Genomic DNA, 26,862 nt, shown 5'->3' with positions numbered 1-26,862 from the left:
AGTCACACAGCAGAAAACCTTTTGGAAGAGTTTAACAAAAAGGTCTTGAAAATGCTATCCCCCCAAAAACGCATGATTGGTTATGTTTCCACGGATAATGGCGCCAATGTAGTTAAGGCCATGTTTCAGGGTGACTATCTTAGAGTGCCGTGTTTGGCGCACTGTATCAACCTGGTAGTTCAAAAATTCTTGAGTGATAAACACAGTCCAGCGTTCGATGTAATGGCCACCTGCCGCAAAATGTGCAACCATTTCAGCCATTCTTTTAAGGCCCGGAAGCATCTGAGGAGACTGCTACTTGAACGTCAAATGCCAGTGAAAGCACTCATCCAGGAGGTGGCAACACGTTGGAACTCAACCTTCTACATGCTTGAGCGTCTGTATGAGCAGTATACGGTACTCGATCACTATTTCTTCACAGAGGGTACATCTCAGAAGGAGGACATGCGGTTGGGTGCGGCGCAATGGGACATAGTTAAAAGCCTGACAGACATGCTTCGTCCTTTTGAGTTCTTCACGCGTGCAGTCAGCCAGGAGGACTGTAATTTGGGAAAAGCTATCCCATTGTTGTGCATGCTGGAGCACCAACTGATGGCGGTGTCTTCTGAGTTTGAAAAAGATGAAAAAAAAAAGACCATTTTATTTTGTCTGAGAAATTATTAGAGCGCCTACGTGGTGATGAACGTCTTAAAAACATCAAGTCAGAACAGCATTACATTTGTGCTACTATTCTGGATCCACGCTACAAAAAGGCACTGGCAGGCGAAGCATTCTTTCCTTTTGCTGATGCAGATGTTCAAAAGTACAAAAATTGGTTAGCCTTGTCAGCCAAGAGGTTTGAAAAAGAACGGCAGGTTATTGAAGGAGAAGACAGTACATCAGCATCAGCATCAGCAGGCCATCCCCAGTCACAAGAATCCACTTCTGCACCTGTGGCTGGGGCACAAGTGACCTCTCAGCCGTTAAAGGCAACTGGATCATCTGCACCACACACAACAGTATCAGTGGCTGTTGTAGAGGATTGGCTAAGTTTGCTTGGGTATGGTTCTCGAAAAAATGTCAAAGGCACAGCAAAAAGTAAGCAAAGTGGAGGAACCGTTGATGACCTTGAGTCGATGGTGCAGGACTATATGAATGACTCAACAGAGGTCTTTCTTAATGATGAGCCATTGCAGTATTGGCATGGCAAAAACCAATTGTGGCCACAGCTCTCCAACCTGGCTATAAACTATTTGTCTTGCCCACTCGCAAGTGTGTCTTCTGAACGTGTTTTCAGTGCTGCTGGTGGCATTGTAACTCCCAAACGGAGCCGCCTCTCGCCCAAAAATGTGGAGCGGCTGACAATGATCAAGATGAATCAGCACCTCATAGCACCAGATTACAAAGTACGAGAAAGCACGCCGCATGAAGACGAGGAGGACGGCAACGTAGATGAGGGGATTTGTTCTCTGTTCGGTGGCACTGACCTTATCCTGCCTGAATTCGCAGAGTATGATGACGAAATCTTCTTCTTATTCCCTGACACCGAGCCCTGAAAATGAGACAATGAATCAAGAACTTTCTTTTTCGTCCTTATTCACTTTTATTCCTGTTTGTCTCTCTTTCTTTGGTTTGCACAGTTAATTTAATTCAAACTTTAATCACCTAATCCCAAAAGCAAGACCATCAGCAGAACTGTCTTCACTTGTTTGCTTATTGATTTGAAGGTGCCGCAGTCTACATTCCTCAGGTTCACAAGTTCTGAAGAACATGCTCCTCTATCCTCCTCCTCCAGACTGCGATTTCCCTCAAAGCAGAGTGCTGGATTACGCCCAATGAAGAAAGACTCAGCACTTGTGGGGGTGTTGTACTTCTTTGCGGGTGAGTTGACGGATTTGGGCCCATTGCTGTGAAGCTCTAATAATGGACAAAAGTGTTTTGGACCAAATATGAGGTGGAAATTTCTTGCCGTTTTTGCTGACTTGCTTGCCTTTGGGGTGCTCTTTGGCGGGGTTCCGGGTGTTTGTGGGTGATTTTGGTGTCTGGGAGCACTGCTGCGACAGTCTAATCTTGATTGCATTTGCTTTTCAGGAAATCCGTGGTGGAAAACAGGAGTTATGATTATTGATGATGATGACCTAGCTGCACAGCGCCGCGATTGGACCGAAGGCCGAGAGATATTGTAAGTATGAGATTTAGCTTTTTCGCTGTTTGGGGGTGTTGTCGGGTGGTTTTTTCCGGGTGGGTTGGCGGGTCTTGCCTGGGGCATTCCTGGGAAGGTCTAATACCGGATAGAAGTGTTTTGGACAAAATCCTTAAGGAACAGCCTTTTTTTTGCTATTTCTTCTGTCATCTTGCTCAATGTAGCGTTTTGGGGGGCTTCCTGCTGTTCGTGGGTGGGTTGCGGCCGGGGTCTCTGTCGAAGCACTGCTGCGACAATCTAATCTTGATTGCATTTGCTTTTCAGGAAATCCGTGGTGGAAAACAGGAGTTATGATGATTGATGATGATGATGACCTAGCTGCACAGCGCCGCGTTTGGACCGAAGGCCGAGAGATATTGTAAGTATGAGATTTAGCTTTTTCGCTGTTTGGGGGTGTTGTCGGGTGGTTTTTTCCGGGTGGGTTGGCGGGTCTTGCCTGGGGCATTCCTGGGAAGGTCTAATACCGGATAGAAGTGTTTTGGACAAAATCCATAAGGAAACACCAGTTTTGGCACTTTTTGTAAGTTAGGGTTCGTTAGGGTTAGCCCTAGCAGCAGGATTGCATGTGTTTCGGGGGGTTCTATTGCAACGCAGTTCTGGTGTTGTAGAGCACTGTTGGAGCGATGCTGGCTATGGATACTTTTGCTTGCTTGCAAGTGGTTTGAATACAATGCACGGTCTGTATTTGGGCCTACTGTTACTTTCAAAGTACGTTTTGTAACCATTTTTCTGCTAGGCATCGTTTTTGGAGATCTGATTGGGGTTCTTCTACATTTTTGCGACTGGCTTTAGTAAGGGTCTTGGTGGGAGCATTGCTGGGAAGGTCAAATTTTGTTCTAAAACACAGTTTACAGTACACCTACCTTGAGGGGAAAGATCCGCTATAATATTTTGGCCATACTTATTTATCCTTAAAAAGGTGACTCAGACAGAGCACGCAATTTCAAAAATATTGTACTGTCTATTAGGGAAATCAAAGTGTCACTTTTTGAACCACACAGCGTACATACCTTTTATTTATTTATCAGTGGTATTGTAATAGCACTTCCTGTTTTCCGTTCAATAATTACAGGCCGGGTTTCAGTCAACATCCGCCAGGCAGGCAGTGGACAGGGTGTCTTCTGTCAGTGGTCACCAACATTGATGGACGAAGCGTCAGCTGGAATGGAGGAGTGCCGCCAATAAGAGGAATTGTTTGCTGCATGCAACTTACTTACCAAATTCAACAGGACAACTCCAACAACATACGCAATACAGATACAGTATCCATTGTTTTATTCTATGAGTGTGACTGCATGTGCTTAGCTTTAGTTTGTAACCAAAGATTGTCTTTATCTTCAATTATTGTTTGTCCATGCTCTGCTTTTTTTTTCTTCTCTCAACAAAACCTACCCAAAAAGAAACCCCCATTCCCATCCATTTTACAAACCCTAACCCTCTTCCCCCGGGCTGTGTTGTTTTGCTTGATGTCTGACTAAAATGACATCAATAATTCCACACACTTGCTGGGGAGGATAAGGTCATAGCAACAGGCTGGTGAAGGAATACGAGGATATCTTCTAGACTTACTCAGCTTCAGTACTATATCTTCTAGTAGTAGTAGCCAATGTCAAATAAATTCAACGCAAGTACTAGTTACTTATACTTGCAAGCAAATACTTTACCATTTGTTAGGCTACATTATGGCACTGTTCTAGTGTACTGTCACCTGCTATATTCTCGATCGTACCGTAACCGTTGTAATGCTACAGTAAGGACAAACAAGGTTTCGTTTTCTTTTTTTCCATAGGCATGCAACTGCCACTGTGTCACACCACTAGTACCACCGCAATGAGGAAATGTCACCCGCCCAGGATTGACAACGTTAATCCCCATTTCACGTGGAGCCAGCCCTGGGCCTATCCCTAATTTCTAACACTAATTACAGGTAAGATAAGCGTTTGGTGGGAGGTAGTATAATGGAGTATTATTTCGGAGTAGACAAGAGATTGACGGTTGTACTACTAAAGTCCTACGACTGTTCAGGAAAACAAAGTTACTGTTACACCCCCGTCCCCCACCCACCAGACTGAAAAGCAGTAAAAAACAGGTATGGTCAGATAAAGTTTAAAAATGTATATTTATGTAGCCCTAACAAAATAATCTCCCTCAAGACCCACCCTAACCCCAACGATTGTCTTTGAAACGTCCCAAAACGATCCCAACTCCCAAATCCCACCCCCCAAAAGTCTATAAAAAAAGGGCAAGGGACACTCCACTACTGGAGGGTGCTGGTGCTGGTGCATTTTGCCGCATGGGCATCATACTCCTTGCGGAGGGTGGCAAGCTCGGAGCGGAGGCCCTTCACCAAGTTCTTATACTTCTGGACCTCCTGCTCCAGGTTGGACATTCGGACTCGTAGGGGGCGTTGGCGTTCCTTGCAGCTCCTGTGGGGGGCAGCTGGTTTTTCTGTTGCTTGGCGGTGGCGGTTGGCTTTGTTAGCCCGGCTCGGTCCCGCTGGAGCACTGCGGGACCTGGAGGAGGATGCAGCGGTCCCAGCCGAGGATGTTGTTGTTGCACCGCTCGACTGCGTGTCCTCCTCCTCCTCCAGGGCCACCAGCCGCCGATATTCGGCGACAGTGGCCTCCAGCCTCCGTTGCCGGGCCATTCTAGCCTGCTCCCTCCGTGTTGTTGATTTGGAAGGAGCAACTATATGAAGAAAGAAAGACATAGTCTGTAACCAATGCTCCTTAGCATTAATAACACAAAGTGATTGAGCCGAAAGTTGGGTCACAGTACAAGTAGCAAATTGAAAGCACAGTACATAACTATTGAGGACAGTATCTATGTAACCTCCCACTCCTGCATCCTTGCTCTAACATTAGTGGTACTTTAATGAACAAATTCTACGACCACTATGGACTTCCATTACAGCCGACTATGACAGTACACCAGTCTTATTCTTCTTCTTCTCTCTTGTTTAGGAAAATTGGTACGTTATCTTAGGCAAGCCGGCAGAATGACATGGACAGCACAGTGAACTTGCACCCGAGAAAAAAAGTTGCACACCATGATGAGTGAGACAGACTTGCGTTACTGTACCAGTCCAGTACATGCAGGTGGTGAAGCTATTACTTTTCTATTACGGGTGGCACTGAGAATACTCTGTTACAAGGGCTACTGCTTAATTAATTTACCTTTCACCCTACAGTGCAAATGAGTACTAGAAAAGGACAATGAAGAAGCTAACTAATTTGATTATCTATCACTTCACATGGGACGTATTTGATGACATATGGGATGACTTTAGGTGCTTTGCTTAATATTGAGTGAACAGTGATACACCCACACATGAATGACGTACTACAAGCAAACTAAAGTTATTAAGAGAGGTACGGAGTGTCCACCGTAATAACCAGATATATGCTGTGATTGCAGACGCAATACAAAGTACTGCTACTATTCATGGTAGTATTGGACACATTTACAATTCCTTTTCCTTTCCTTCCCTGCACTGGAACGGACGTGCGGGTGCGGTGGTACATGCTCTTCAAGGTAACACTTAGTACATCTGGCGACCATCTACTCTCTCTAGATACACATGTGCTATCTAAGAGTCAGAGAATACCATGCTCCAGGCATCCATTCAGTCAAAGTATACGCACACATACAGTTTCTGTTTCACCCACCCAGGCTGCTGTCCTTCCACCCATCCTTGCTTCATCATTGACCCAGCCATGCACCATACCATATTCTTTCCTTCCAAGCCACCTCGGGGGCCAAGCAAACACATATCGTTCTTCTTTGCCAGCCATCATACAATTTCGTGTCCCACTTACTTACACCCTTCTTTCGCTTTTCGTTCATCCCATCCATCACGTTCGTCTAAGAACTTATTGGGATTCTTCTCACCAAAAACTTCACAGCTAAGTCGAAGTACATTTCGAGGAGGCTACTACCTGGTTGATTTGTAATACACCCGTGCAGAAAGCACACTATGCAGTCTTCAATCTCAATAAGTAAGGAATATATAGCTTACCTGTTTCCGCCACCACCGTTTGAACCCCCACAGGACCGTCCGCCGGCTCTTGCACCGCCTCCTCCCCAGAGTCCTCCGAGTCCTCGCCCAACACAGCCACCTCCGCGCTGGCCCCGTCACCAGATGTTACACCTACAAAGTACATTTAAGAATGTTAGAATACACCACTCACTACTATATAATATTTGGTCTAGGAGAAATGTTAAAAAAACTCAATACAATGTAATAATTTGTGACTGTCTACTCCAAAGTAAAAATGTCCCTTTTTCCAGGGAAGGCTGTTGTCTTGCTGCACTTTTATGCACAACTGATGAATGCTTGCTTTTTATTTTTAACACGCACCACTTTTTCTCCTAACAGACAGAAGCTTGACTCCTAAGAACACGACCAGGATCAAGTTCAAACCAGGTGAGAGCTCGGCTCGACCACAAGAAATGTGTCCAATTAATCGTCAGCACTAACCACTTTTCCGTTTTCAGTTAAATAGTTTTATGACAAAGTAGATTTTAATAAATGTGTTTACTTTTAATAAAGCTTTTAAACTTAAATAGACTCTGTGGTTTTTGGTCCTCCAGACTAGAGTGGATGAGCTAAAGGTTTTGGAATTTTTGCAAGCATGAGTGCCTCTGACACTTCTTGACTGTGCTGTGACTCCGTACTCTCTTGTCCTGCGTACGATAATCTAGAGATCATTGGGGATCAATAATCGGTGACTACAGAGCTGAATGACTCTGCCACACTATCTAGTCAGTAAGGAGACAGTGCATAGAGCTATTGCTGAATAGAATGGGAGTCCAATGGAATTGCCAAATGTCCAATCTTAGTTAGCTACACAGACAGACTAATAAGAATAATCTAGTAATACCACAGGGAGTCATATTAGAGCCAGGATAAGAATTTATATCCAGTGTACAAGAAGATCAAAGACGATTTAGAAAAAATCGAATGAGGAACGCTAGGAAAAAATAGGTACTCTTTATTACAATTAAAACTTACTGGGGCCAGCAAAGGAGCCCTCGCCTGCCCGATCCTGGCCTGCATCCTGAGCACCCTCCTCCTCCTGTGTCATCTTGCCCTTGGGGGGAGCTGATGTACAACATGAAAGAAAGAAAGACCACAAAACATGGATGAGATTTGTCAACCAAATCAACCATTTCAAAAGAACAATAACAACATTTTTTGGAGAAATAGCAAATAGATAGACAACTATTCCACGGGATCTATCTCATGTGGTATACTACGTTATTCGTATTGCCTGATTTGCGGAACGTTGACTTAGAAAGTTCCTATGTAACTCAATAAACAGACTACTAAAGAGGTTTGCCTAGGCCTGGCACTGCAGGCAGCAGTCCGCAGCAGGCGAAGTGACAGACAAAGTCCATCCTGCTTGCAGATCAGTGAATACTCAAACTATCAATCCACCCACCACCACCACTATTTCTTCTTATAGCCATGTGTCTAAAGGAAGGAGTGGACTTCAGTCTGTTGGGGCTGATTTAGAAGTCCCTTGCGGCTCATTTTCCTCCATTGTTGCGTGACTTTTGTGACGCTGCGGCAGAACAAAAGACTCGCCATGGTGTTGGTGCGGCGTATATATTAAAAAAAAAGAAATTATGGGCGATGCATCACGTTGTAAAGCCCTGCGCCATCAGGGGGCGTTCCGGCGCAAGGGAGGGCGTACCTGCGCAGGGACGAATCCTAAAAGTGGCTGAGGGAAATCTACAAGATGTCAATCAGTCACTTTTAAGACAATGATGCATGAGTCAAACCCTGCGCGCTTGAAGCCGACGTACGGCTTGATGCAGCATTGGGGAGATAGGGTACCCCAGAGCATTGCTGGAGCTGCGCCATCGTTGGCACGCAACTCCAGCAATGCGCCGCCTTTACGGCACAGATGCGTAAGGCTTCTGTGACGTTTTGGGCCAATGGGTGGTGATGGTGGCATGGCACACAATTACTGCCGCATCCCTGCTACTTTGCAGGGATGCGCCGTTAATTGAAAATATGACCCTTAGTGTCTAGCATTACGCAGTTCTTATCTTTACACTACACTCATACATAATTTCTCAGGCCAATGAAATGAACACAATGTACAAAACAAATAAGCATAGTAGCAAGCAAGGCTACTGAGAAGGAGAGCAGTGCACCTGAAATGCATAGAAGATGTTTGAAATATAATTTACCTACAATGTAATCGGCAGCATTATTGCTCTTGGTAAAGAACAAAGATTTGCAAATAACAGAGCCGGATAAAATAGAGTAGTGATGAATAGCTACTACTACTCACCAAGCCCGGGGACCTCTACGCCGAGCGCGTCCAGCAAGTCCCGTTCCCGGTCCATGACATCGGTCCAGCGGTGGGTGGCCTGGTTATATGTGCGCCGGACCCCAGAGAGCTGAAACATGGCCCGGCACACCTTCTCCCACCGCTTCCGGCGCACCCGGATGCCATAGCCAGTCGCGATCTTGCCGCCTCCCAGGATCGTCTTGGGGAGGCGGCGCTGGACGTGGAAGATGAGTGCCGCCACTTCCTCCGCGCTGAAGATCTCCCGCGGCACCACTTGCTCCCCCCTCAAACGCCCGCACGGGAGCCGGGCACGGGGTGCGGGACCCTTCCCCTTCTCAGGGTGCTTCCCGGCTCCCTTTACCATGGTCTGGGCAGAAATAAACTTAAATGATAAAGAAGAAATAGAATAGTGAAGAAGAAAAGAAAAGAGTTTAAAAAAGTAGTTTAAAAGTAACTAAAAGGAGCAGAAAACACAAAAATATACAGCTAGAAAAATAGAGGGATAGATAATAAGTAAAATAGATTAAATAAACTTCAAACAAGCAAAGGATGGCAGAGATTCAGAGAGGATACAGAAAGCATGCCCAGAACCATAGCAATGAATGAGAAACAAGATGGCCGCGCCCGTTCACAACCGCGTGGGTAACTTCGCGCGAGATTTTCCTCGCGAGCACGCGCGAAATTGTACTAGCGAGCAGCACAGTTTGCGAGATTACACATAGCGGCCGGAAACGGAATTACGTCACGCAAACAAGATGGCCGCGCCCGTGTACGACCGCTAGGGTAACTTGGCAAACGTATAGCTACAAGCGCCTCGCGAACACGCGCAAAAGCCCGCGAACATACACGTCGCAAAAAAAAAAGTGTATTCGCAAGCATTCGCGGCTCCCGAAATCGATCTCGCACGGATTCGCGCCCCAAAAAACGCGCGAAATTGCAGAAAAAACGGTTTTTGCTAAACTGAAAGCAATGAGCAGGTGCAAAAGTTCAAACTTAACATTTGTAACATTCACTGTAGTGCTTCCTGAGGGGCCCCTCCAGAGTTTGCAACTATTCTATGACCCTGCTATGACCCAAACAGCAGGCTCATAGAATAGCTACAAGTAGACCATAAAGGTCCTGTGAAAAAAAAATTCACTGCAACAGAAAGCAAATTACAGATAAGGAAGGAAGCAGGTGCCAGCCAGACTGGAACTTTCTAAATAACTGACACATTAATCAACCCCCAATTAATTCATGGCAGTTGAAGTAGGGGAGGTGTGCTTGCTTTTTTCACCCCCCATAAACTACAGTGATAAACAAACCTAATGGGTGGCAGTGAGGATGTACCAGAGGGTGGCATGGGTGTCCCAGAGGGTGGCAGTGGTGAAGCAGAGGGTGCTGTGAACCTGTGATGATAAACCAGACGTAGAAACAACATAGTCGCGGCCGTTGCGTGCCGAAAAGTAAGTTCGCAATTGCGAAATTGTCCCAAAATCGTCGCGAACGCGCGCCAACACAAAAAACGGGAAAATCCGCAAATCCGCTAGAGTTCGCGTATCTTCGCGGATTGCGAATCCGTAAATCCGCAATTTCGCGTACGCGAGATCCGCTAGATCCGCCCAGCCACTTGGAGAACAAGCAACCAGAGAAAGAAAAAATATCGTGGTTGAGCACACCAGGCTTTTGGAAATGTCACAACTTGGATGCAGAGTTGTAAAGCTTGCGAGCATGGCAAGAACATTAAAGAATATACTTTGCAAAATGGGAACATTGAAAAGATCTCAGACCATATCACCTGCGAATCAAAGTTTGTAATTTACAGACTTGGATTCCCATGTGGAAAAGAGTACATCAGGAGCACCATCAACAAACTAAAATTGCGGATCCTCCAACACCTGCGTGGGATAAAGAACAACAATTCGAATTACTCCACAGCAAAACATTTCAATGAACAACACAAAGGGGATAGCACCAAATTAACATATTCGGGGTTGAAACTTTCCAAAATATCTGAAAGAAGAGGGGACCTCACTTTGAAATTAAGAAAGATGGAAAATTTCCGCAGGATGATTCTTGGGATGGGAATTGAATATCCACATGGTCACAACTTGGATGCAGAGTTATATGTACATTTGGAGAAATAAAAGAACAAATAACTCGCACAGCTTTTTCAACAACACTGGCAAGCCAATTACATCGAAAACAATGTACAATCCATGGATGTAGCTCTCTCTCCCCAGATCTTGATAAGGAAGCGAAACAGAAAAAATCTCACCAACAACAAAGCCCCTGAGAAGTGCATAAATAATGTGAATATATAACAAACAAAAAAAAGGACCAAAAACTGGATTATAAGAAATGATAAGAGGGATTGATAAGAGTGAAGAGCCTCTACTGTAACTGAACAAATGATTGAAAACGTCCTTGAAAAGAAACAAGAAGGAAGTGATAAGACACTAAAATTAAAACCATCTTGAACTCTAGAAAAGAATAATAATTCCTAATTGAGAAAAGACCCAGGAACGACCAATCTTGCTTAGTTACACAGACTCCGGCTAACATAGATCGGAGTTTGATTGAAATAGTCATTTTTAGCACCTACCACTCCCCTCTTTTCTCTTCTTCAGTTTTTTATTTTATTTTTTTGCCATCCCTTGCCATTATTTTCCGTCTCATTGAAAAACTTGCATTTTATAGGAATTTTAGTAGTCACAAGTTCACAAACAATTGAATGGACTTTTCTTTGGTCTTGGCATGGATTGCAGTACAAATGTGACATATGATATATATATATCTTTGAACACACACTATGGTTTATATATATTTGCACTTTACTAGTATGTCCCAAAGCCGTACTTTACTAGAAAGAGTAACAACAACGTTTACCTTGTAAAACAATTAGGGAATAGTGTAATTGCATAAACAACGAGGAAATAGACTTTAGTTGCTATAGACCAGACAATTGGATGATATTATCACACTTCTATTGTTTACTTGTAATATAGACAGATACAAAAATCATGTACTTTACATGAATTGGTAATATATAAATGTAAAAATGTAAAAATGTAGAGATGGTTGCAATATAGATATGAACTCTAGAAATGAATAATGAGTACTATAATAGGAATAATGGAAAACTCAGGGAGGACACACTTTCCTTTTTTCTCTTTTTTTCACATACTAGCACTTTGCACTTCTTTTCTCTTCCGTACACATCATATAAAAGTACTTTACTAATTAACAAGGATGTTGGAATTGAAAACCCAGGGCAAAATGGCGTTTACAATGAGCCTTGTACATATGCTCAAGACTGGTAGTCTAGTTGTTTTTTAAAAAAATGTATAGAAACTGATGAGGGTACTTACACAGAGCACAGTATAAATTGTCTAGACACATAGGACTCTATGGTCCAGTTGAAGACTAAGTATAGTCGAAACGCGTAGGCCGTCCTGTTGCTAATGCACATGGTGTTGTAAAGAATAAATAACTCAAACTCACTGCTGCCTGTGGTGCCGTGACTTCTGTGTACAAGGTAGGAACCAGAAGATTCGAAGTAATATATATATATATATATATGTATATATATATATATATATATATCGTTCCCGTTTTTCTCCTCCAATGTAATATGGCAGAAATGGATACGGACTACAAAGTAAGTGCAAAGTTATTTATTGATTGTGCAAGTCGCCATGACACGTTTCAACCCCTCCACGGGCCTTGATCACATGACATAGTTGGGTATTCGTCATTGGCTTATAAAGTGACTAGTGCAAGCGTAATGATTGACACATGGGACTCTGTTTCAATCAACATGAAAGATAGACTTCTCAATAATCTTATCTACTCAGCATTGACATTGTAGTATTCTGACAATTGCAAAACACATAAAAACTACTACATTCTGTCTTAAAATTATAATGGTTATTTTGTCAAATTTATGTTGTTGCAAAATACATTACGCTACAATTATATTCAATTAAATAGTGCAAAATTGTGCTAAGGTGCTTACATGAGTATTACTTGAGCCTTATTACCCAGGTTTGTGCATCCAGGTACTCAACATAATATTTTTATATATATTTTTGTATATGTTTACCACAGCTGAGCTGTATTTATACATACATGGTACTATAAACAAACACCTCAGTGACTGTGTTATGTTTGAATTTGCTGCAAGTAGCTTCTGGGTAAGTCACTGAATGGATATGAATGAAGCTGTCTGACAAAGCAGCGTAACAGAACTACAACACTCAGAATTCAAATAAAAGCACTCTTTGAGAACAGTACACCATATATACACATGTAAATATTTCCACATATTTTAATGACACTAACTAAAAATGTACTCTTTATCTACAGTTCTCTTTACTACTAAGTATGCCATGTAGTAAGCAGCAAATGTATAACATACTAATTGAAAGTAATATATTGTGATCCAACTTCTCACACCTAGTCTGCAAATCAAAAAAACTGCCACATTCTCATACACTCATAAAGCGTCTTACTCACCTGTCATTAAACATGCATAGCCACTCACAAAATCACTCATACATTACCTCATATAGTTCCAATATTTTCTCAAAAATATTTGAAACTTTCTTATAACGTTCTCACATATACCCCTTCAATCATCTTTTCTCCAAATTAAATGCAATTCACATATCAAAAATTTAGTTCGTTGATCAGATATTATTTTATGGTCTTATCAGATAGATAAAATGCAGTCAGGAAATGTAAAAACTAAGCATTAGAATGGCAAGCCACTCACACAAAACAAACATTATTGGCAGCATTTTTAACTTTGCACCCTCTGACAGAGCGGAAGGCAGCAAATAAAAATATCTCTTACATGTTTTTATTTTGTCACTTCATTCATGAATGGCTAGCATGTGTTAACCCTTTCATGCACTTTTTTCAAAGAAGCCAAATATGTATGGATGTTTTGCACACTTCTGTCATTGCACTATACTTAGGTTACATTTGGGTGATATTTGTGCTACATGTGGGCGCCTTTCTCTCTGGTGGCCATTTCAAAGACTTATCTATATATATAAAAACGAATGTATGTCTGTCTGTCTGTCTGTCTGTCTGTCTGTCTGTTTGTCCTTTATGCATTACTACACCATGCATCCGACCGCCATGAAACTTTCGGAAGTTGTTGAGTACACTCCCGTGAATGTTTCTGGCATAATTTTTTTTAAATATCGGCCCCCCTGGGCCCTCATACTCCTTCGAATACTGATGTACGCACCAGACGGAAAAAAAAATGTGTATCCACAAGCACTCGGATAAATAAATAGAATTAAAACACCATTCATCCGATCGCCATGAAACTTTGGGAAGGTGTTGAGTACACTCCCGCAAAGGTTTGTGGCATAACATTTTTTTAAATATCGGCCCCCCAGGGCCCTCATAATCTTTCGACTACTGATGTACGCACAAAACGGAAAAACAAAAAATTGTGTATCCACAAGCAATCGAATAAATAAATAGAAATGAAACACCATTCATCCGATCGCCAGGAAACTTTGGGAAGTTGTTGAGTACTCTCCCGCGAAGGTTTCTGACATAAAATTTGTTTAAATATCGGCCCCCCCAGGGCTCTCATAATCTTTCGAATACTGATGCATGCACCAGACGGAAAAACTAAAAATCATGTATCCACAAGCACTCGAATAAATAAATAGAATTAAAACGACACTTTGAAATGTTTTCCATATTAAAATGAATAATGTTCCAATAAAAATGACACAATGTAAATTGAATGTTATCATAACGAGTTTCCTTGAATTTCCTTTCTTCTGAGATCGCAGCAACGCGCGACGGATAAGCTAGTTAAAGTTAAAGTTATAAAGTATAAAGTTCCCTAATCAGTATTCACTGCACTATCCTCAGCAGAAAATGCTTTCAGTTTTCCACATTGATTCCATTATGATGGCTGTCAGATGTACCATACTTTTGGTATGAATTCAAAATGTTAACATTCTAGTTGCTCATCAGCAGAACACTGTAGTAAACCATTGATCCCCAGAGAATTAATGGGAAGTCTGCTGCAGGCGTTGAAAGTGCATGTTTCAGTCTACATGTCAAAATGATTTCACAAAATGGAAGTGGAAGATATTTGAGAACTCACTTAAAACGTGCCCTAACTTTTCTGTCTACATAACTAACTGTAATTTCTATGACAAAATGAAACCCCTCATTTTGTCCCTTTTAATTTAAATGTTTTATGTTTTACCATGTTTATTCAATCAACATGGCTTCAGGTGTGCTATACTTTTGTCATAAGTAAGTCTGTTAGTGCTCTAGTTGTTCTTTTGACCACTCTTGGAGGCTGCATTAGAAAAATATGGGAATCAACAGGCTTCTCCCAGTGAGAATGTCAAACTTCATTCTCATATGGCTGAGAAACATAGGTGTATATTCACAAGAACGTGTGACAACTACCACAAGAGTAGCTTCACGCAACTCTCAACATCGCAGCCCATCACTGGAAAATAACCCAGTGTAAATGTGGAATTCACAACAAGGCGGCCCCTTGCGATAGAATGCAGAAATCGTGGACAATGCCAGCGATACAACCACCTCGACGGAGATAAAAACACAAACCCCAACGCCAAAGAGCGATAAGAAAACAGTGACAACCAGCACGAGGACAGCAAAACTCATGCATAATGCGGGAAAAGGCACAAGAACAGCATACGGAAAATGCCAAATAAAAAAATACATCAACAGCAGAGTACCACGGATGCACCCTGACCGACTGCAGAGGACAACATGTACACAACAGCATCTAAGCATCGTGGAAGAACAGAACAGACAGGCACACCGCAAGAAAGAGACCAGTGGCAGACAAATCAGAGCTGCAGGAGCAATTCGGCCACCGTGCAGCATATGCACATAAGCAAAAGTGCACCTCGACATTGACAACATCCCGGTACAAACAGCAACCCCTCCACACAGGACACAACTGGTTCCGCAAATGTGCGCATCATGACAAATGGCATCTGAAACCGCATGAAAATGTAACATGACAATGTCCAAGTACAACCTGTAACCTGAAAATATGTTTTAATCACACATGCAGTGCAATTGGACTCCTTCAGTTGTCCCATGAGTGCCATGGATGGCCACAATGCGACGTGCTCATGAGAAGTAAGTGTCAATGATGGAGTTCCTAAGGGCCATTCCTGATGCAGCTGCAGTGAGATGTGGGCCACCTGCCCCATCGCCACCATCATCGTCCGGTACCTCTGGAACTGGGATCCAGACAAGCAGCCCTGTGGCAGAGGGCTTGCGCGCTGGGCGCTGGAATTTATTTTTAATACCTTTCTCTTCTCTGCTGATTACAAGCAGCCCCACTGCTTCCTCGTCGCGCTGAATACGAGCGCTGGACGGCAACCTTTTTTTAAAAACACACATGTCCCATCCCGCCCTGCTGACTCCTCCCACCTCCCTCGTCACAAGCCTATTTAGGCTCCGCCCACTCTTTTCCCAGTGCAGACAAGCAGCCCTGTGGCAGAGGGCTTGCGCGCTGGGCGCTGGAAACATTTTTTAATACCTTTCTCTTCTCTGCTGATTACAAGCAGCCCCACTGCTTCCTCGTCGCGCTGAATACGAGCGCTGGACGGCAACCTTTTTTTAAAAACACCCCCCTCCCATCCCGCCCTGCTGACTCCTCCCACCTCCCTCGTCACAAGCCTATTTAGGCTCCGCCCACTCTTTTCCCAGTGCAGACAAGCAGCCCAGTGGCAGAGGGCTTGCGCGCTGGGCGCTGGAAACATTTTTTAATACCTTTCTCTTCTCTGCTGATTACAAGCAGCCCCACTGCTTCCTCGTCGCGCTGAATACGAGCGCTGGACGGCAACCTTTTTTTAAAAACACACCCCTCCCATCCCGCCCTGCTGACTCCTCCCACCTCCCTCGTCACAAGCCTATTTAGGCTCCGCCCACTCTTTTCCCAGCGCAGACAAGCAGCCCTTTGGCAGAGGGCTTGCGCGCTGGGCGCTGAAAACATTTTTTAATACCTTTCTCTTCTCTGCTGATTACAAGCAGCCCCACTGCTTCCTCGTCGCGCTGAATACGAGCGCTGGACGGCAACCTTTTTTTAAAAACACACCCCTCCCATCCCGCCCTGCTGACTCCTCCCACCTCCCTCGTCACAAGCCTATTTAGGCTCCGCCCACTCTTTTCCCAGCGCAGACAAGCAGCCCTGTGGCAGAGGGCTTGCGCGCTGGGCGCTGGAATTTTTTTTTAATACCTTTCTCTTCTCTGCTGATTACAAGCAGCCCCACTGCTTCCTCGTCGCGCTGAATACGAGCGCTGGACGGCAACCTTTTTTTAAAAACACACCCCTCCCATCCCGCCCTGCTGACTCTTCCCACCTCCCTCGTCACAAGCCTATTTAGGCTCCGCCCACTCTTTTCCCAGGGCAGACAAGCAGCCCTGTGGCAGAGGACTTGCGCGCTGGGTGCTGGAATTTTTTTTTAATACCTTTCTCTTCTCTGCTGATTACAAGCAGCCCCACTGCTTCCTCGTTGCGCTGAATACGAGCGCTGGACGGCAACCTTTTTTTAAAAACACACCCTTCCCATCCCGCCCTGCTGACTCCTCCCACCTCCCTCGTCACAAGCCTATTTATATGTCCTCCATGCGTCAGCGCAGCGGACGAGCGCAGCGGGCGCGCCGTAAACGCGCCGGAGTTGCGCCAGAGTTAAGCCCGTCTGCGCCCGTCCGCGGCCGGACGGGCCCAGGGGCCTTATCCCCTGCCTCTTCATTGGCATATACATCTGGACAACTCCTTTCCTGCACTGCTGTTGTACCCCTCCCCCCTTCTCTCATGCAGCACCTCGTTACACTAGGTATCTATGTCCCTCACGTAGACCGTGTCACTCCTCCGCGCTCTACGCCTCCCTTGCCTATTCTGGACACCAGACTTCCCTCCACGACAACCTCATTACCTTCTCACTCTGCCTCTGCTTACCTCCTCAACACTCGCTCGGCAGGCAAGCATCATCTGGAATTGTTCAACCTTCTTACCACTGACTCCCCTGACTTTCTGTTCTTAACGGAAACATGGTTCACTGAGGCCTCTCTCCCTGACATTCTAGCCATCCTCCCCGACTCTTACTATGCCCTCCGGGCTGACCGCCCCGACGGCAAGACCGGGGGGGGTGTTGCTATGATTGCCCGATCCACCCTTCAATTCCAGCTCCTCTCTCAACCTTCTATAGCTGGGGTGGACTTTCTGGTCGCCCGCTCCACCAATCTTTCCGCGCCTCTCACTGTCGTCCTTGTCTATCGCCCCCCCCTGAGTATGCCTCTGTTTGTGGCCTCCCTGCAGGAACTTCTCGCTACACTTGTAGTTAACAACTCTTCTGTGCTCCCGCTAGGTGATTTTAATTACTGGCCAGGTGACCCCAGGGAGGACCTAGCGTCCAAGGACTTCACGGCCACTCTTTTATGTCTCAATTTCAAGTCCCATGTACTGACCCCTACACACAATCTTGGACACACTCTGGACCAAGTTTGGTCATCCCCGGACATAGTTTCTCCCCCCAGCATCCTCCCTTGTACCTGGTCCGATCACTCTCTCATTTCCTTCACTATTAACATCGGTTCCCCTCACAAACACCCCCGCCCCAAGAACGTTTTTGCGCGTAGCTGGAATCGTGCTGACCTGTCTTCCCTCTCTCATTCCCTTGCTTCTTCTCCCCCTGACCTCAATGGCATTTCCCTTGATTCACAGGCTGCTGCAGTTGGCAACTGGCTTTCGTCTGCCTGCGATCTAGTAGCCCCCCTCAAGCTAGTTAAGTCCATTCGCCCACACGAGGCTCATCGTTGGTTCAACTCTGAGCTCAAGGTCCTCAAATTGGAACTCAGACGCTCTGAGCGCCTTTGGCGCCGTAGCTACTGCCCCGACCTCAAGGAGAAATATAAATCTCTTCTTAAAGAGTACAAGAAAGCCATCCTTGTGACTAAGTCTAAGTACTTCTCCGAACAAGTAATCCTTTTGGCCAACAAATCTAAAGAGATTTTCTCCTTGGTCAACAATTTGGCTACTTCTGATCGTGCTTGCCCTAACTTTATTCCTTCTCAGGCCCTCTGTACTTCTTTAAATGACTTCTTCATTGAGAAGATCGTTAAAATTAAATCCAACATTTCTATCACTTCTTTTACCCCACTTCACTCTGCCCCCTCTGTGTCTAATTCTTCCTTCTCCTTTTTTCCACCCCTTTCTTTGGATTCCTTTTTAGTCCTGCTCACAAAAATCAAGTCCGGCTCTCCTACTGACTGTGCCCCTGCTCGCATTCTAAAAACTCTCTTTTCTTCTTGCCCTGCTACCCCTCTTTCCCTCCTTAATGCTTCCCTCTCCACTGGATCGGTCCCTTCTTCATTTAAATCTGCTATTGTTTCCCCCTTTCTTAAAAAACCTGGTCTTGATTCCTCCCTCCCTTCTAACTTCAGGCCCATCTCTCTCCTTCCCTATCTTGCTAAAATTCTGGAATCTTACGTCACTTCTTGTCTTTCCACTTATGTTGAGCAGAACCAACTTCTCTCTTCTCACCAAGCGGGTTTTCGCTCGGGTCATTCGACCGAATCTGTGGTGCTCGCCGTTCTTGACGAGCTGAAAGCCAGGGCCGACACTAATTCTCCCCAAGCTTTGGTTCTCCTCGACCTGTCCGCTGCGTTTGACACGGTCGACCATAACATTCTTTTGGACCGTGTCAGCGCAGCGGGCATTAGAGGTGCTGCCCTTTCCTGGATCACGTCCTTTCTAACAGGACGTTCACAAGCTGTTCACCTCCCCGTTTTTTCTGCCCCTCCCCTCTCGGTGCCCTGTGGGGTTCCCCAAGGCTCTTCCCTTTCTCCCCTTCTTTTCAATCTTTATATTCACCCACTTATCTCTTCTCTTCTTCAGCTGGGGGTCTCGGTGTTTAATTACGCAGACGACCTCCAGCTTGTCTTTGACCTTTCTTCTTCTTCTCACTCCCTATCATTTTTTCGTTCCACCATGGTTTTTATTTCTGGGTGGAAGGGCGCCAATCACCTCAAGCTCAACCCAGACAAGACTGAGCTTGTTCTGACTGGCGGCTCATCCAGCCCTTGGTCCTCTGCTTTCTGGCCCCCCTCCCTTGGTCCCCCTCCCACCCCGGTTGCCTCCGTTAAAACATTGGGCATTAAGGTCAGCCAGGACCAGTCCATGCATGGCCAGGTCAGTGCTGTAGTATCTTCCTGTTTTCTTTCCCTTCGGTTGATCCAAAAATTTTCTCGTTTCTTTTCCCTTGAATCTCTTAAAATTATCATTTCTGCCCTCATCACTTCCCGCCTTGATTATGGAAACAGCTTGTTCGTGGGCATTCCTGCCTACGAAACCCGCCGCCTCCAAGCAATCCAAAACCAGGCGGCCCGTCTCATCTTCCACTTGCCCAAAACTCATCATATCACTCCTGTCCTCAAATCCCTTCACTGGTTACCCATTCTGCAGAGATCCTTGTTCAAACTAGGTTGCCTTGTTTACCGGGCCCTTGATCGCTCTGCACCGGCGTTCATCAACTCTCTTATCTCCTCCCACACCCCTGTCCGCACTCTCCGCTTATCTTCTTCTGCCCTTCTCACGGTCCCCCGCTTCCGCAAAACTCGCACTGGTGGGTCTCGATTTTCTGTTCTTGCACCCCGGTTTTGGAATTCCCTCCCTCTTTCTATGCGTTCTATTCCTATCTTTTCACACTTCCGTAAAGCGCTCAAAACATTCTTGTTCGCCTTGGCCTACCCCTGTTAATCCTCCCTGGTCTCGTTTGTTCTGCTCCTTAGACCTCTCAGCGCCAGGAAGCCGTTTGGCCATCGTGCGCTCTACAAATAATTTCATTCATTCATTCATCCATGGGGCATAGGTGCGAACACAGATGTTGTGCAACACACAACATGCAACAATCATCTTGCTTACAATGTCTGGGCTGTACAAGAGCTTACCACCTGTGCCATCCAGGTATCTGAAACGTGACTTCAACAGGCCAAATGTACATTCAACGAGCCCCTGGTGCGTATGTGGGCTGCATTTTACTGCCTCTGGGCGGGTGTGTTTGGGTCTCGGAGGGGTGTCATCATCCAAGGGCATATCCTTGATCACCTGTGACAGTGCAGGAAGAAAAGAGTCAATACTTGCTTCAGCAGGATGTGATGGCAGGACACCTGTGCTGGCTGTTTGTGAGGTGAGTGTAAGCCAACCCTCAAGGAGTAGCTGGTGCTGGCAACAGCTCCAACAGTCATCAGGCACTCAGAAATGCAATGTCAGTACAAGAAGGGGGAATGACGCGATAGTGGCCCCGGATGCACAGCGGCTGACACAGGCCCACCGCCACAGGACGCCGACCTGCGGGAGACTGGGGCAGGGTCATGAAGGCAGAGCAGGGCCTCACATGTGTCATGGGTGCCTTCCGCGGAGTGTCATGGGGGAGAATGGGAGGCCTATCCCCAGGGCATGATGCAGGGGACACATGCCAGCTGTGTCCGGCAACATGGCAGATATGAATGCCACAGACCCTGGCCAGACACTAAGTCCATACCTGTCCATTGCTGAGGACAACCCCCAGGCCACAGGCTCAGACACCAGCGATGTTCCGCCGGAGGATGATGGTCACTCATGGTGCACAGGGTTAGTGGCACAACGTGTCGCAGGCCTGCGATATGGAATTATGCCTCATTGATCGGAGGGTTTCTTGTGCTGTGGCCACTGCCACTGCTTTGAGGTCACTGCCATTCAGGACTCATGACACTGTTCCACATGTGGGACCTACTGGGCCAAAGAGGACACCGGTGGGGCATGTAAATTAGTAAGGAGTGATGTGGACTAGCGTTGGGGGGGCCAGCGATGGTCTGTGGAGGCTGCAGAGGTACGGGACTCGGGCTTTGTGCTTGCACCGGCACATGGTGGGCCCTCGTTGACACACAATGGTGTCAGCAAGTGAGCAGTGCGGCATAGGTGTGCTGGGGTGGGCAGGCCTGGTATGTGCATCAGCGTCCTGGGATGCAGCAGGTGCACAGGGTTGCAGGCCCCGCTGCTCACGGCGTTGGTCTCGTGGCAGGCCACACGGTACCGCACTCTCAGTGACGTTGGCCTTCCCGGGAGTGGACCACGCCCTGTGCAATGGGGTATGTCACCACACCACTGCCCAGCTCTGGCATACTCAGGGCCAACCCACTACGCTCCTGCACACAGGGGGGATGCAGCGTGCGACACTTCCGCTATCTGACCCACGGCATGGGGTGACATGGTTGCATCCACTGCTCAGTACTCTCCAGTCACCAGCAGTTGTGACCTGCATGGACATATCAGTTGTTTGCATTCCCATGTCTGTCCTGCACATCCACCCCTCGCTTCTCATTGTGGATATTCCCATTCACGGGTCACTTGCATCCTCGCACATGGCTATATTCCGCTACTCTACACGTTCAGCTGTGTGTGGCTGTGGTGCCATGAAATGTCTGTGTTGGATGCATGGGTAGCCCAGGTTGGCCATTGAGTGGTGTTGTCGTGTCTGGTAGGTGGTCGTGTAGTTTGACATGTAGTATGTGGTTTGGTCATGTGTGCATTCCCATAGTTCTGCGTTGTGTGTTGGTGGCTTTGGGGTGTGTGATGTGTTGATTTGGCACTTACCAACGAGCAGTTCCGTTCCATATGTGCCATCCTGTAAGCGCTGGTTTATAACGGACTGACGGAAGATGAAGGAGTCATGCACACTGCCTGGGTAGTTGGCGACGACATTGGTGGTCCACTATTGCTTGCACATTGTTGGAATGCTGATGCTTTCTGTTGCCGTAGTGGTGTGCAGTATCCGCAGGGGGTACAAGTGGGACATGTGTGCAGTTGATTCGGAAATCCGGCTATGGCGTAGAAGCCTTGCTTTGTCTCCAGCTGTCCCTGCGCAGTGTTAGGGAAGTGCAGGTACTGGGGTATGAAGCTGAGGATGGCTTCCAGGACAGGTGTGATGAACTTTGATAGGGCTGGCTGTTGGACCCCTCTGACTCTGGCAGTTGTTGGACGTAAGGTACCAGAGGCCAACAGGTGCAGGACAGCCACCAGCTTTGTCTGCGGAGGGATGTTGGTTCTACGCTGTGTTGGGAACGCTAGCCTGTTCATGATGCGGAGGATGGGTGCCCTTTTGAGCTTGTAGTGGGCAATGACTTTCTTGGGCGTTAGGTCTGTGAGAGTGGTGTGTTTTCGGTAGGTCCGCTGTATCACTCTGTGCTGCCTCGGTGGTAGTCCGGGGAGGCAGGTCCGGGTCGTGGGAGTGCTGGCGGTCCTGGGGGTGGAGGCGGTGGGTGTTTTGGCCCTGTTGGGGCTCCGAGCTGCATGATGAGTAGCTTCATGGCGTTGTTTGTTCTTAAGGTGTGTGTGCTGGGCTCTGTTGCCTACTGCAGGTAGTCGTCTGTCTTTACACCTGCTTGAGGCAGGTGTTAAATACCTGTGGCTACCGCGGCTTATCGCCTGTTTTTGGTTCGCATTGCAGATTTGGCAGATCGTTGCGAAAGTGGTGTTGTGGTTTTTTTGTGTGTTTTTGCACAGGAACGCCTACTCTGCATCACATTAGGGTTAGTTGGTGGTGTACGCCATGGTGATACATTTGGGGGCAGTTATCGCGTAAATACTGGGGATGTCTGCAGTTTGCACCAGCTTGAGAATGGGATATTAAATCTAGCTCCACTTTTGATGCATTAAGGTGGAGACAAATTGGAGATAAGTCCTTGTGAATATCCCCCATAGTGTGAAGTCACAAAATATTTGCTATCATTTTAGCACCTTCTATACCTTCTATGGGGAAATCATGGGAACACTGTTCACTCTTAAACATGATTGATATACTCCCAGCAGAAGGCTTTTTCACTGGGTAAAATCTCGTTAGAACACATCATAATTCCTAAAATGAGTATGGTACCATCAACAAATGATTTATCCTTTTTGTCACCTTCAAAACCTGCCATTCACTACAATGCATGTATATTGGTCCCAAAATGGCTGCCAGCAATTTCTGGTTGAAGTGCTGACAGTCAATCAGATCTCACCATGAGATCTGTGCCTAGGTTCTACCCAGATATCCTTATTGCTTTCCATTACATTTCTCAACAGATACTGAACAGATTTTCACCAAATAACTGAAAGCTTGATCTGCAAACCAAAGTCTATCTTCCTGCTAAATTTGTTGTAATTCCGTCCAGCGGTTCGGGCTGTAATCCTGTTCAAAGCTCCAATGGGAATTAACATGGGAAATAAAAAAAATTCTGACCCCCATGCACAACAAGATTCATTATGACACTTTTTGGGAAAATGTTATGAAAATTCTACAAACAACGCCAAAGATGTAAGGCCTTATTGTGAGTCTGGTGTTTCAGACTCATGATACACTCACTGTGGCGGTCTCCTAACTGCCCTTTTATGACTAGGGCTGTCGGCCCCCCCTGGGACCACCTAAACCACTGCAACCACCAGAGAGCAGTCATTCCCTGGATGTTACGATATGATCCTGAGGCTGCAATATGAGTTTCCCGAGGGTAACACTTTTCATGGCAGTGTAACTGCCATAAAAGTGTGGTGGTGAGGGTACAAAGTACCTCATGCCATGTGGATGCACATAGGGGGGCCACATGTGGATGCACACCAGTATCTGCATTGTATGTACTGCAGCAGTCCATGCTGTGCAGGTACTGATTTTGCCGTTCCCATTGAAGTGCCTATTTTATAGATGATTTCATTTGAGTTATTATCAGTGATGTCACTGCCCATGTCACGAGTGATGTAATATGTGAGGTCTGAAGCAGTGCATTGCTGGGGTGTGAGTTATTGTTAGCTCAGCTAACTATAACTGCTGAATTTCTCTGGTTTTGTATGAGTGAAATGTAAGCCTTACTATAACGTCCTGTAACCTTCAGTTTTTTCAGTAAATTTCTTAAGGTTTTTAAAATTCTTTTCAGAACTATAACATCCCTATAACCTTTGTTTTTTTCAGGGAATTTCTAAGGTTTTTCAAATGCTAATTTCTAACCATAACATACTTGTAACCTATGATTTTTCGTGGCATTTCTAATTTCATAACTTTATTATCCCTGTATTTTTTTCGATAATTAGATATTACATCTGCATGGTGCACTACTTATTGTTGTATTTGTCATCTATTTATTTAACCTCTTCGCCGTGGCGCGAATTCGGCCAAGGCGTGGGCGGGGCTAGGGGGTGGGCGTGGCGCTTTTTCACTCATGACGGCTCCACGCCGTCATAAGTCACAGGTGGCGTGTACTCATGACGGCGTGGAGCCGTCAGGACCCCGCTCACTCACTAATTCGCCCGCACAGGCGGGAACGTAGTGCCGCGCAGGCAGAGCGTTGGAGGAGCGGCAGTTGATGACGGCTCCATGCCGTCATGAGCACACGCCACCCGTGGCTCATGATGGCGTGGAGCCGTCATGAGCATGGAAAGGGTTAAGAAGTACATTAGTCATCATATTTGAAGATATTTTGGATGTTTACACTGGACTTTGCTATTATGGAAGGGGCTGTAGATGCTTGTGCATCCCCTTTTAATAATACAGCGTGCACATTCTCAGGGGACACAGTCCATGACATTCTTAATATGGGGCCAGATCATAGCTTTGAAGCACATTCTTCATATTGCTTCATATTGCTTGCTGCTTGACAATAAATCTATCTAATGTTAACCTTGAGCATATATCAAGTGTTCTGTTTATTTAAGTTGGTGTTCCCTTAATGTAATACACAGACTCTTCCAAAATCAGGTGTTTTATATTTAGTCAAAACATTTTTTCTACTAACTCCGTGAAAGTTGTTTCATTTTGAGTTCTTAAACAAGGTTTTGAGGGTATAAAAAGAACACTACAGAAAATACATTAAAAACACTATTAAGATTAGATTCTAAAAAATAATATTTTCATGGAGGTGTGAATTTCATTAACTAATGTTCATAACACCTTTAATTTTTGTCTCTTCCAGTTTTTTCTTTGCTGTCATGGATTTATCCAACTTTCCGACTTTTTGGTTTCCGGATATCTCAAAAGCTCGATTTCAACAATAGAGAAGCGTTTTGGATTATCAAGTGAGATCTCTGGTTTAGTGACTTCATTCAATGAGGTACGGTTATGCTGCAATTTATGGACATATATCAATAAATATACCTTTCTAAAATGTGTATTTACTTTGATGAACAATCTTTATCTCACTTGTCAAAAATGATAGTAAATAAAATGAAATGGAAACCTGCAACTTTCCGATCTCAACAAACAGTAGGAAAAATTAGCAAGCTCTGCATTTGTCTTTCCAGTGCTGCCAATTCTGAAGATGTATATTCAATCAGAATTCATCATTATCGGTTGAAGAATCCTTACGACCATATATTTGGCCCATACTGTGTTGTATATGGACAAAGCTTATTATACAACATCCTACTTTATATTCAGAAAATCTGAGTAAGAGAAATAAAACTAATTGATGCTTTCATCTTGATTATCTGTTTGTGCCCCGGTGAATGGAGGAAGAGCTCTGAAGAAGTCCCCCGAAGTTTTTTTACCCGGGTTGAGGTTGATAAAAAAAGAGGAATGTTTAGTGCAAAAGGAGTAAGTTATTGCTTTTAACTGTGACCTACTAAGATTTCATGCAACATCATGACTCTGTAAAATACCTTGGGATTCACATCCACCGCAAGATCACTCACATTATTCGTTTAAAATACGGCCAGGCCGTTCACAAACTAGAGGAACAGATCGGTAAATGGCTGAGGCTACCATTGTCATTAGTGAGTCGAGTGGCACTTCTGAAAATGGCTGTCCTTCCCAAATTTTGATATCTTTTTAATAACATTCCTATTCCACTTATGGACGTCTTATTTCGCACACTGATTTCGCACCTGGTCTAGTTGGTATGGGGAGGGAGACAACCATGCATTCGCTGGTCAATCCTGAAGCTACCGTATGACAGAGGGGGGTATAATGTCCCAGACTTTCAACTGTATTATTTAGTGGCACAATGTCAGTATGCCCACGCCTGGTATCACCCAGATGTACGTAAACCGTTTCCACGTCCAGAAGCGGACCTGGTACTCCCGGACAAGCTATCCGCGGTACTCCCCGGAGGTTGGTCTTGAGACAGATGTGACATCCAGACAGTTTCTACCACCTCATGGGCCTGCGGGAAATTGAGAAAATTCACTGGTGCTGCACATCTCTATTCATCCTCCCCTCCCCTGCCAAATGCTCAATGGTTCCTACTCACAGGTGAGGGCCTGGTACAGCGCACATTGACTACACTGGACATTAACAAAATAGGTGATCTATTCCCCGTGGGGCATGCTTTCTCCCTAGATGAGGAAATCAGGTTGGAAGG

At 45.5% G+C, this 26,862-nt stretch overlaps 1 protein-coding gene across 1 annotated transcript in view; it reads left to right on the top strand.

Annotated features, from left to right (window-relative positions):
• Positions 1-24,932: 24,932 nt before the first annotated feature.
• The window catches only part of LOC144773949 (solute carrier organic anion transporter family member 2B1-like), a 560,363-nt gene continuing 558,433 nt past the window's right edge, over positions 24,933-26,862 (top strand). Inside the window, exons 1-2 of the mRNA XM_078659003.1 lie at positions 24,933-24,947; positions 25,477-25,614. Coding sequence (XP_078515129.1) covers positions 24,933-24,947; positions 25,477-25,614 — 153 coding nt within the window. The remainder of the gene's footprint in view (positions 24,948-25,476; positions 25,615-26,862) is intronic.

The sequence above is a fragment of the Lissotriton helveticus genome, chromosome 8, assembly GCF_964261635.1.
Source record: "Lissotriton helveticus chromosome 8, aLisHel1.1, whole genome shotgun sequence".
Lineage (NCBI taxonomy): Eukaryota > Metazoa > Chordata > Amphibia > Caudata > Salamandridae > Lissotriton > Lissotriton helveticus.
The sequence above is the reverse complement of the archived record's forward strand: the minus strand, read 5'-3'. Positions and strand labels throughout refer to the sequence as shown.